The sequence below is a fragment of the Hylobates moloch genome, unplaced genomic scaffold, assembly GCF_009828535.3.
Source record: "Hylobates moloch isolate HMO894 unplaced genomic scaffold, HMol_V3 SCAFFOLD_1, whole genome shotgun sequence".
NCBI lineage: Eukaryota > Metazoa > Chordata > Mammalia > Primates > Hylobatidae > Hylobates > Hylobates moloch.
The window spans coordinates 3913593-3926531 of record NW_026652276.1 but is presented as its reverse complement, the minus strand read 5'-3'; the positions used below and the strand labels follow the sequence as shown (position 1 = coordinate 3926531).

Below are 12939 nucleotides of genomic sequence, written 5' to 3'. Positions count from 1 at the left end.
TTTTAGTTTTCAGTGTTGTAGCCTGAGAATATTGACTTATGATTTATACTTTGGGGATTTGATGAGTCTCTTTTTGCTGCCTAACACGGACCCAGGGGCCTTTGAAAAGCTAGCTGAGTCTCTGTAGAATAGAACCTTTATCAGACAGTCACTGCATCGGTTTATTAACATTATTTTTCATAATCATTTTATGCTACTGTTTATCTACCTAGCCTTGGGAGGTGTGTTTAAGTCTCCCACATGTCTTGCGTTCCTGGCAGCTGCGGGCTGTCTGTGCTCTGCGGCGCAGTGCTAAGTCTGTCCTGGGTGGAGCGTCCCCATCAGCCCCACGGATGGCCCTTCTCACCGGCCTGGGCCAGGTCTGCTGGGAAGCCTGCACCCCTGCTCACCTTCCGTCTGCGTCTCCTGGGTACATCCCTCTCTCGCTGTCTTCCTTTAGCCTTTGTTTCACTTTGCCTTGGAGGTGGCCGCTGTCACCACAGTAAGTGGGATTTTTGCTCTCACCCTCCCCGCCCTGGTGGTGTCTGCAGTCTGGTTGTTGAGACCAACAGTGGGTGAATAATCACATGAATTCATGGACAGGCACAAAGTAACACACATCTATGAAGGAAAACCCCACTTTGCTGGGGGAGCCAAATATGATTGAAGCATCCAGAAAGGCCTCTTTGAGGACGTGACATTTAAGTGAAGGGCGAGCATAGGGTGGCCTTGTGAAGATGAGGCTAAGACCTTTCCAATGAAAAGGAACAGCATGTGCAAAGGTCCTGAGGCAGAATGCTGGCCACTGTGGCTAGAATGTGGCCAGCAAGAGGGAGGGGACCCAGGTGAGCGGGGAGTGTGGCTAGAATGTGGCCAGCAGGAGGGACGGGACCCAGGTGAGTGACCCACACAGAGGCTTCTGAATCTGGGACAGGTGTAATGGTGAGCACTGAAGGCGTGAAGCAGGGGTGGGAAGGTGTGGACAGTGGGCTTGGGCAGGGGCCAGGGTGTGGGATGTGGCCTGGACAGCCCGTGGTAGCTGAGCCCAGCATGCAGAGTGGAGGGCAGTGGAGGGTTCGATGGCTGCCCCTGACTAAACTGGGGGAGGCAGAAGAAGGGGTAGATAGACGCCAAGCCCCCACATACTCACTCACTGCAGAAAGGTGGAAGCTGGTATGGGAGTTGTAATAACCCATCCACCAGGACGAGTCACTTCTGCCCCATCCTGGGCACAGTGATGGGGCCTCAGGAGGGGAGGGCACACTTGAGGGAAAGGGGAGCCGTGATAACTCAGGGGATAGGCATGGCATGGGGGCCCTGAGTCACATGTGTTCACAGCCGGAAGTGAACGGCCCAGGCTTCAGGTGGAGGAGGGAGAATGGGGAACTCACAGGTGCAGCCCAAGGCCAAGAGAGGAGGAGCACTTCGCGGGGGATGCCTCTCCTCCAGGGGCTGGGAAGGGCTGGGGGGCTTCAGTGAGTGAGGATGCCGCACTGCCACCCACCCGGAGGATGAGGTGGGGGCCTGGAACAAGGGCGAGGTGGAAGAGGGAGGGGTCGGGAGGGATCCCAAGGAGAAGGAGGGGCTGGGAGGAGGAGGACGGGATTGGGGATGGAGGAGGGGCTGGGAGGAGAAGGGAGGGATTGGGGGTGGAGGAGGGGCTGGGAGGAGGAGGGAGGGATTGGGGCGGAGGAGGGGCTGGGAGGAGGAGGGAGGGATTGGGGCGGAGGGGGGGCTGGGAGGAGGAGGGAGGGATTGGGGTGGAGGGGGAGCTAGGAGGAGGAGGGAGGGATTGGGGTGGAGGGGGGGCTGGGAGGAGGAGGGAGAGGCCAGGAGGAGAGAGGCATCAGGAGGAAGAGGAGGAGCCAGAAGGACGGGGAGATGGAGGAGGGAACAGGAGGAGCAGGAGGATGCAGAGGTCCCTGCAGAGGGGGTAGGGGGGACATAGCAAGGAAGAAAGTGGGGTCCTGCCCCCAGGGCCCACCCCACACCCCCACTCACCCTCCCACAGGGCCCCTTCCTGCCTCAGAGTTGGGTCCTGCGGGGCCCCCAATTCCACACAGGAGGCCACTGAGACTGGAGAGGCCCAACGCCCTGTCCCCACTCCCTGTCTGCACTGCATGCCTCCCCCATGAGCCACTGTCACCAGAGGGTCCCAGCCCTGCCTGCACATCAGAGCCCTCTGGTGGGAAGACCCAGGCTGCCCCAGACACCAGGCACAGTGGCTGCAGGTGCAGTGACGTCAACATCTAGTTTCCTGTGAGCCTCCTGCTAAAATGAGCTGTTAGATATAATTATAAAAAGTATGTATGCTCGAGGTAGAAAACCCAGAAAACCCGAAAAAGTTGAGAGAAAAGTCCTTCGTGTTATTACCATTCTGGTGGGGATCACCCCGTGACATTCTGTTGTGTCTGCCTCCCATGTGGACCATTTAACCCCAATCCAGGCTGTTTACGGTACCTGGTCTAACCTGCTGCTGCTTTTCAAAACTTTATTTATTTATTTATTTAGCAGAGAGACTGGGTCTCACTAGGTTGCCCAGGCTGGTCTTGAACTCCTGGCCTCAAGCGATCCTCCTGCCTCAGCCTCCCAAAGTGCTGGGATCACAGGCATGAGAGCTGTTCTTTTGCCCGGCTTTAGAACATAAATGTTTTTCCACATCTTAAAATTTTCTTCCTAAATATAATTTTAACAGCTACATAATAGAGCCACTCATAAATAATTTCTGTGATCACTGTCCTGTTGTTTTCTGTTTTTCATAATTATAAATCTGCAGTGGACAGCTTCTGATATCACTGTTACCTGTATTTCACATTATTAATTTAGGATAATTCCCAGTCATGGAATTACGGGGTCAAGAGGTATCCATGAGTTTGAAGTTATTGATACACATTGCCAAATTGTGTTTCAGAAAAATTGTACCAGTTTATCTTCCATGAGGAATGCTGTGAGTACCTGCCTCAGTATCCTACACCTTCACTAGCATTCAGCATTCTTTTCTTTTTTTTGAGACGGGGTCTCACTCTGTCGCCCAGGCTGGAGTGCAGTGGCAGGAACACAGCTCACTGCAGCCTCAATCTCCCATCTCCCTGGGCTCATGTGATCCTCTGACCTAAGCCTCCCAACTAGCTGGGACTACAGGTGCATCCCATCACTGGCAAATGTTTGTTGTTGTTGTTTTTAAGACAGAGTCTTGCTCTGTCTCCCAGGCTGGAGTGCAGTGGTGCGATCTCAGCTCACTGCAAGCTCCACCTCCCAGGTCCACGCCATTCTCCTGCCTCAGCCTCCCGAGTAGCTGGGACTACAGGTGCCCGCCACCACGCCCGGCTAATTTTTTGTATTTTTGGTAGAGACGGGGTTTCGCTGTGTTAGCCATTTTGTATTTTTTTGTAGAGACAAGGTCTCACTATGTTGCCCAGGCTGCTCTCAAATTCCTAGGCTCAAGCAATCCTCCAGCCTAGGCCTCCCCCAGCGTTGGGATTACACGTGTGAGCCACCGCACCCAGCCTAGCATTCTCATTTTTAAGAGGAGTGCCGTCTGGATGTTTGGTCTTTCATTTCACGTGCTTAGTAGTCATTTGTATTTCTAGAAGAAATATTGGGCCGGGCTCAGTGGCTCACGCCTATAATCCCAGCACTTTGGGAGGCTGAGGCGGGCAGATCACGAGGTCAGGAGACTGAGACCATCCTGGCTAACATGGTGAAACCCCGTCTCTACTAAAAATACAAAAAAATTAGCCAGGCGTGGTGGTGGGCACCTGTAGTCCCAGCCACTTGGGAGGCTGAGGCAGGAGAATGGTGTGAACCCAGGAGGCGAGGCTTGCAGTGAGCCGAGATCACACCACTGGACTCCAGCCTGGGTGACAGAGCAAGACTCTGTCTCAAAAAAAGAATAAAAATAATAAATAAAAGTTAGCCAGGTGTGGTGGTGCACGCCTGTAATCCCAGCTATTCTGGAGGGTGAGGCAAGAGGATCATCTGAGCCTGGGAGGCAGAGGTTGCAGTGAGCCAAGATCATGCCACTGCACTCCAGCCTGAGCAACAGAGCGAAACCCTGTCTAAAATAAATAATAAATAAATTTTAAAAAGTGAATGTAAAGCCAAAAGTGCTTTCCCCTCAGATTTTCTGACGATTTAGACACACACTGCCTGGTCACCTTTTGCTGAAGTATAAACTCAAAAAGGACAAGAAACGTATACTTCATGAGCCAGTCAAGTGAGACCTGTATCTTCATCTTAATAAGAGACTAAGGCTTGGACAAGCGAATGAGGTCTCCAGGATCACGCTGGGTAAGAGGTGGAGCTGGGATTTGAACCCAGGTCTGTGGGTGACAGGGCCCAGGCTCAGATATTTCGTATTAGGGCTAGCCGGGGGTAGCTGGGGGACAACTGCAACCCCAGGGCGTCCCCAGAGCAGACGCCTCCCCTGTGGGCATCAGTAATCACACTTTCTTACCAGCAGGTAAACGGCCATGAACTGTGGTGTCGGGCCTTGACTTGGGACCCAGATATGCTGGAAACTCCCACCATAGGATTCAGGAACATTCCGAGCAAAGTTTGCTTTGAGCCCCAGAATAGAAGGTCCTAGCCAAAAAAGGATAATTACTCAGTGACATGAGAACTGAAACTTTAGGGAGTTAAAGCCAGGGTGTATTTTTCATGACTATTTTGGGTCCTTCAGTCCGTTCTGTGTTCTTTCGGGCAGAAGAATGTCTGTACTCTGAGGGGATTCTTTTATTGCATCCTCACGGACGGAGCTCACGACATTTATTGAAAGTTTCAGCTGTCACTTCTGTATAAATAAACAGGATGAAGTGGGCAGCCGACTGCACATTAGAGATATTTTTAGACGTGGGTGGCGCTGCAATCCAGAAGGCTGACATATCAAGGAGAGAGTGCCTGGTCCCAGAATAGCCCACCCACACATGGCCCTATCTGCCTTAGCGTGGCCTCGGCGTGGGTTCTGTGGTGGTGTGGCTTCCTGCATCCGCTCCTTCCTGTTCTGTTTGGCGAGTGCAGAGATGGCAATATCTCCTCCTAAAAATGCCACAGCTCCGCTCCTCAGAGGACAGGGGGCAGCGTTCAGGATCATGTGTCACTGGATCTGCAGAACACCAAAAACTAAACTGCCTGCGGCTTTGGTGGGTCTGAGATATGGGAGAGGATCATCATTCAAAGCAGCATTCATTGGCCAGATGCAGTGGCTCACGCCTATAATCCCAGCACTTTGAGAAGCCAAGGAGGGTGGATCACCTGAGGTCAGGAGTTCGAGACCAGCCTGGCCAACATAGTGAAACCCTGTCTCTACTAAAAATACAAAAATTAGCCAGGTGTGATGGACCGTGTCTGTAGTCCCAGCTACTCCTGGAGGCTGAGGCAGGAGACTCACTTGAACCCAGGAAGCAGAGGTTGCAGTGAGCTAAGATTACACCACTGCACTCCAGCCTGGGCAACACAGCGAGACTCTGTCTCAAAAAATAAAAATAGAAAAGGCAGAGTTCTCACTGTGTAGCCCTGTAGCTGAGAAGGCTGGACTTGGTTTTCAGCAACAATAACACGTGTAACATTTACCGTGGACCAGCCACATAACATGCACTCATTCGTTTTTTCCCCATGATGAGACTCAGACCGTCACAACTTCCTGTGGCTTTTTCCACTTCTGTTTTCTTCTTGAAACGTGAGTCCTTGTTCACCTGGAGAGACCACACACCCCAATGCCTGCAGGCAGGGCACACTCTCTGCTGCCTCTCCCTCCTCATGCCTCATCTACTAGGCCTCTTGGATGGGCTAAGGGAGGCCCTGTGCACTCAAGGCAGTAACCCAGAGGGCAGCCAGGGAGGAAACACAGTGACCGAACGATAGGGGCTGGGGTAGGGGGGCGCTGGATGCCGGAGAGGCCCCTACTTAAAGCCCCCAAGGGCCTCCTCACGTTTGATTTATGACCTCTGATCCATTTACTCACTTTGTAGATTAAATATGAGGAAAAGTACCCTTCTATTATCTTCATTTTCACTGTTTTTGGAGCCCTTCATCTATTTATGTGGATCTCAAATTCTTTCTTATGACTGAAGAACCTTCTTTGACATTTCTCGTAGCACAGGTCTGCTGCCAATGAATTCTCCCAGCTTCTTTTTTCTCAAAACGTTCTTATATCAACCTCTTTTTTTTTTTTTTTTTTTTAAAGACAGAGTCTTGCTCTGTCACCCAGGCTGGAGTGTAATGGCATGATCTCAACTCACTGCAACCTCCGCCTCCCAGGTTCAAGTAATTCTCCTGCCTCAGCCTCCCGATTAGCTGGGATTACAGGCATCTGCCACCACGCCCAGCAAATTTTTGTATTTTTAGTAGAGATGAGGTTTCACCATGTTAGCCAGTCTGGTCTCAAACTCCTGACCTCAAGTGATCCGCCTGCCTCGGCCTCCCAAAGTGCTGGAATTACAGGTGTGAGCCAACGTGCTCAGCCTCAACCTCATTTTCAAAAGGTATTTTTTTCTAGGTATAGAATTCCAGGCTGACAAGAATGTGTTTCCCCTCCCCGCAACCTCTAATACTTTCAAGATGTTGCCCATTGTCTTCCCGCATGACCAGCCTCTGATAAGAAATTAAGAAATCTGCTGTAACTCACTGTTCTTCTGTATGTCTTTTTTTCCTCTGACCTCAAGATTTTTTCCTTTTTCTTTGGTGCTCAGCAGTTAGAGTTTGATGTGTCTACTTGGTTGTTTGCTGTTGTAGCTGCTTTGTTTTCTGTCCTGTTTGAGGTTCTCCAAGCTTCTTGGATCTGTGATTTTATATCTTTCATTATTTTTTTAAAAGCCTCAGCCATTATCTCTTCAAATATTTCTTCTGCTCCATTCCCTCCCCTCTTTCTGGGACTCTCACATTATGAGTTGAGGTTGATGTCATTTATAGGATTGTCATGTTACACAGCTCTTGGATGCTCTGGTTTTCCCTCATTTTTTTTTTCTCTTTGTGTTCCAGTTTGGTTAATTTCTACTGACATAGCTTCAATGTCTCTCTTTCCTCAGTTTTCGTGTCTGCTGATGGGCCCATTGAAGGAATTCTCTCTGATGCCATATCTTTTTACTTCTAGCAACTATCTTTGACTTTGAGTTTTCACCTCTCTGCTTACATTCTGCATCTGTTCATGCATATTGTCTACCTTTTCCACTAGACCCATTATCATACTAGCCATTCTAACATACCTGTCTGATAGTCACAACATCTAGGTCGTCTCTGAGTCTAACTCCATTCATTGTTTTGCCTCTTGACAATGGGTTGGTTGTTTTATATTGCTTCTGAACAAAAAAATATATAATTTTTATTGAATACCGAACATTCATGTATAGAACAGAGGTGACTACGGTCAATAGTATTTACATGTGGAAATGGGTAAGCCTCTTCTGTCAGACTGTTAGTGTGGGATTTGAGTCAATCTTGTTAGGAATTGCGGTGGGTTTGGGATTTGTCATTGTTATGGTTATCTTCAATGTACCGTAGGCCTCAAGTACCTCTAGCAATGAGCTGCCATTGCCTTGTGCCCAGGGTTGGGACTAGGGCACCGGAGGAGATTCCTCAGTGTGGTGCCCCACCCTCTGCATTCAGCTTTCTCTTGCTTGCCTGTGCTGCAGTATGGATCTCACCCCACTTTCTCTCGGCAGTAGATGGCTGCTGCTTGTTATTCTACCAAGGTTATGTGCAAGGCTTGGGGAGGGTTCTCTGTGTACTGGTCCAGCCTCAGTTTAGACAGGCCCTTCCCTGTGCCCTTCGCCCCAGCATTCCTACCCTTCTTCCCTGTGGCAAACTCTGCCGGGGTCTTCGGTGCGACTGTCCTGTCCCTTCCCCAGCAAGAAGAGACCTCGTGGTGGTGGTGGTGGTGGTGGTGGTGTTGTTGTTGTTGTTGTTGTTGTTGTTTTTGAGACAGAGTCTTGCTCTGTCACCCAGGCTAGAGTGCAGTGGCGTGATCTCAGCTCACTGCAACCTTCACCTCCCGGGTTCAAGCAATTCTCTTGCCTCAGCCTCCCTAGTAGCTGGGATTACAGGTGCCCACCACTGCGCCTGGCTAATTTTTGTATTTTTAGTAGAGATGGGGTTTCACCATCTTGGCCAGGCTGGTCTCGAACTCCTGACCTTGTGATCCACCTGCCTTGGCCTCCCGAAGTGCAGGGATTACAGGCGTTAAGCCACCACACCCAGCCAAGGCCTCTGTTTTGTATGGTGCAGGATCGTAGGCCAGGATGGTTTCCTTATGCCCTTCCAAGGAAAAAGAGTTCCTTCCTATCCTTCCCCCAGCCATGGTGTGTCTTTGTCTGTGCCCAGGGGGTGACAGGCTGTGCTGTTCCTCCCTCAGCAGCCTAAGGCATCTGCTTCCCAGGAGAGAAGAGTCTGGGATGGTGGAAAGGACTTTGAGCCTGTTCCTACCCTGGCTGCAGCCCTGGTGGCACAACTTCCACAGCAAGCCTGGCATCACACTGGCATCATGGATACGGGGGTGAAGGGGACTCGGCACCTGCCCTAGAGGCACTCAGGCTGCTCCCATGGAGCAAGGGCTCATTCAAGGCTCACTGGCTTACAGATGACCACTGTGGCCTCAACCCCCAGTGAGTGCGACTTGGACCCAGACAAGGAAGCGTCCAAGCTGTGGCCAGATCTGGCCACCGAGGGCGAGGGACACTGGTGAGGTGTGAGACCCGTGCAGTCACACCCTGGCCCTCTCACCCGGCAGCCCTCCAGCCTTCCCAAACCCCCATTTCCCTGTCTACAAAACAATGGGTAACAGCGGTCCCCAAGCGTGAGCGAGCTCACACACAGGCCTTGCTGAGCCTGTGCCTGTCATGCAGGGGTACCCAGTGGACCTTCATGATAGCAGTTATCATGGAATGGTGACAACAGTGAATGCCACCGAGACCCCTTCAGGCCATCCGTCCCTAAGAACAGGCTCTGAGCCCCATGAAATGCCAGAGGGGCCTTTCTTCCTGAGTCTCAGGGCTGTTCTGTGAAGCAGGAGGTCACAGGGGGTTGGTGGGAGTGCAGGGCCGGAGGCAGAAGGAGCTGGCATGGTCTGGGCTCTACCCATGGCCAGTGATGTCTCAGAGCCTCAGTTTCCTCTGCCGGAAGAGGCACTTGACACCCACGTCCTGGGTTGGAAGATGACACGGAAAAGCACCGATGGCCGGATCCACTTGGGTTTTGGCCACTTCATTTCAAAGGGCATCCGGTGGCCTACAAACCCATGTCTATGGAAAAAGTTGTTCAGAAACAAATGGCATTTGCTCTCTCCAGAGAGCCCTGGGGAGCAGAGTCCTGAGAGCACTTAAGGGGCAGGGTGGGAATGAGCTTACCCGCTGTGGCTTCGAGGGTTAAAATTCCTGGAGCAGAGGGGACTCCACGATGGCTTCTCTCCAAGCCAAGCCCAAGGAACACCCCAATGGCACACCCTCTGCCTGTGCCGCCTGGGCCCCTGGCTCAACACGGCCACCTCCACGCCCTCCCTTCTAGCCTGGTGGCAGCCATACCTGTGGGTAAAGGCACCTGCAGCCCTGGCAGGATAGGGTCAGGGGCCCTGTGGTGAAGTCCACATGGGGTCACATGCACCCGGTCACACACACAGAAGGACACAGTCACACCCACACACACAGTCACACACACAGTCACACACACAGAATAACACAGCCACACCCGCGCACACAGTCGCACACACAGAATAACACAGCCACACCCGCACAGTCACACACAGAATAACACAGTCACACCCACACACACAGTCACACAATAACACAGTCACACCCACACATACAGTCACACACAGAGAACACAGTCATCCACACACAGTCACACAACACAGTCACACCCACACATACAGTCACACACAGAGAAGAACACAGTCACACCCACACACACAGTCACACAATAACACAGTCACACCCACCCATACAGTCACACACACAGAATAACACAGCCACATCCACACACAGTCACACACAGAATAACAGTCACACCTGCACACAGTCACACACAGAATAACACAGTCACACCCGCATACACAGTCACACACACAGAATAACAGTCACACCCACACACAGTCACACACACAGAATAACACAGTCACACCTGCACACACAGTCACACACACAGAATAACGCAGTCACACCTGCACACACAGATTCACACACACACAGAATAACACAGTTACACTCACACACAGGGACACACACAGAATAACAGTCACACCCACATGCACACAAAGAATAACAATTACACAGGGACACACACAGAGAATAACACAGTCACACACCCACAGAAAATAACAAGTTTCACACACAGGGGCACACATACAGAGAGAATAACACAGTCACATACACATAATCACACACAGAGAATAACACAGTCACAGTCACACACAGTAACAGTGTTACACAGTCACACATAGAATGTCACACAGAATAACAGTCACACACAGAGAATAACAGTCACACCCACAGTCACACACAGAATAACATGGTAACATATACATACATAGTCACACACACAGTAACACACAGAATAACAGTCACACACAGAGAATAACAGTTACACAGCCACACAGTCACACACAGAATAACAATCACACAGGATAACAGCTATACACACACAGTCACAGGGAATAACAGTCACTCACAGATAACAGTTACACAGTCACAGAGTCACATACAGAGAATAACAGTAACACACAGTCACACACAGAAAATAACATTCACACACAATGTCACACACAGTCACAAAGAATAACAGTCACACAGTCACACGCAGAATAACACAGTTACAGTCACAGAGGATAACAGTCACACACACGGAATAACACAGTCACCCACACAGAGTCACACACAGAATAATAGTCACACAGTCACACACAGAATAAGTCACACAGTCACACAGAGAATAACATTGTCACACATTGAATAACAGTTACACACACAGTCGCACTAAGAATAACAGTTACACATAGTCACACACAGTCACACACAAAGAATAACAGTTACAGTCACATACAGAATAACAGTCACACACAGACGCGACACCAGCCTGTGACCTTGCCCAGGGTGGCGGAAGGAGCTGGTGGCAGAGGTGCAGGCCTTATTGGCCACCCAGCTTGGCTTGTCTTCCCAATGCAGACAGAGCTGTGAGAGGCCCCGCAGCCACGCCAGGGCTTCCTGCACCACGGGCTGCCATGCAGGTCGCCTTGGAGTCCCTTGGAGCCGTCGGGGCCCTGCCCTCCTGGATCCAGGGCCACTGCCTCGGTGCCGGGGCTTCTCTGAGCCAAGCTTCAGGGCCGCATGAGTGGCCACGGTGCAGCACCCTGGGCTGGGGTCCTGCGTTGGTTCCCCCAGCTGCCCAGGGTCTCACCACCTCCTCTTCCATCCACAGGAGCTACAGGGAGCTGGCCGACTGCACCTGGCACATGGCGGAGAAGCTGGGCTGCTTCTGGCCCAACGCAGAGGTGGACAGGTTCTTCCTGGCAGTGCACGGCCGCTACTTCAGGAGCTGCCCCATCTCAGGCAGGGCCGTGCGGGACCCGCCCGGCAGCATCCTCTACCCCTTCATTGTGGTCCCCATCACGGTGACCCTGCTGGTGACGGCACTGGTGATCTGGCAGAGCAAGCGCACCGAGGGCATCGTGTAGGCAGGGCCCAGGCTGCCCGCGGGTGCACCCAGGCTGCAGGGTGAGGCCAGGCAGGCCTGGGCAGGGGCAGCTTCTGGAGCCTTGGGACAGAGCAGGCCCACAATGCCCCCCTAATGCCAGCCAAGAAGAGCTCAGAGGAGTCCAGAGTAGCCGAGGCTCCGGCATTAACCTAGAAGCCCCCCTGGCTGGAAGCCCCACTGGCTGGAGGCCAGCGCCACCCTAGGAAGGGGGCAGGGACGTGACCCCAACTTACCTCTGGAAAGGGTCCCAGCCTAGACTGCTTACCCCATAGTCACATTTGTGGATGAGTGGTTTGTGATTAAAAGGGGTGTTCTTGAACTTGGGAAGACTCATTATCTCTGGGTGCCCATCACTGGGAGAAGGGTGGAAACCCGGGGCCTGTGGACTCTCTTTCCTCTCACGGGAGGAATCAGGGGCCTTTGCTCGGGGGTGACACTGGAGCCAGTGCCGAGTGCACTGAGGTGCTCCTGGGGATTCTGGGGCCCTTGTTGCCCCCTGGTGACGCGGTCCAGACCAGGGCTGGACACACTGAGCTCACAGACCAGGCAGGGCTGGGACCCTCCCCACAGATACCTGGGGCTTCGGGTGCAGGCTCTCTTCTTGTCTGTCCCTGAGGCATCACTGGGCTTGGCCCTCTGCCCCTCACCTCCCTGCCACTCCATCCATGCTTCTGCCCATGCCCCTACCTGTAGCTGGGCTTCCAGAAGGCTCTGGCTCCCCAAAGGGGCCCCTCCACGGTCCCTCCTGGGTGTCCCCTGAGTTCAGACCCCTCCTCTCGGGCCCCTGCAGCCCCCAGGACCTGTCCCTTCTGCAGTGACTGAGAAGAGTGTCCACTCCCCCATCACCTTCAGCTTGTCCTCTCCTTCTGCCCCACATGACAGCCCCATCTAAACACGGTAGCCAGTGCCATGGCCTTGTAGGTTCAGCTTTAGCACACCACAGCCACGTGGGGCCACCCACCGCCCAGGCTAGGCTGAGCCCACCAGACCCCAGGCAGCCTATCACAGCAGCCTCCCCCCATAGAACCCCTGAGCCTCCTCCCGGGTGTTGCAGTCCCCACCCCACGCCCACAAGGTGCACCCATCACGGGCAGTCCCCACCTCCCCACCCAGCCAGTCCCAAGAGGCATCCCCAGCCTAAGAGACCAGAAGTAGCCCCGAGTAGCTTCTCGGCTTCTCCAGTGGAACCGTGGCTGTGGTGTGGGCCCGTTTTCCCAAGAGGAGCAGGCGTGGCTGCGCCTTACACTGGGTCAGGAGAGGAGCCCAGGGTCTACTGACAGTGGG

At 52.6% G+C, this 12939-nt stretch overlaps 1 protein-coding gene across 1 annotated transcript in view; it reads left to right on the top strand.

The window, feature by feature from the left end:
- The window catches only part of RAMP1 (receptor activity modifying protein 1), a 51046-nt gene extending 39072 nt beyond the window's left edge, over window positions 1–11974 (top strand). The window contains exon 3 of the mRNA XM_032753368.2: window positions 11380–11974. Within this exon, the coding sequence (XP_032609259.1) occupies window positions 11380–11635 (256 nt within the window). The 3' untranslated portion in view covers window positions 11636–11974. The remainder of the gene's footprint in view (window positions 1–11379) is intronic.
- The last annotated feature ends 965 nt before the right edge of the window (window positions 11975–12939 follow it).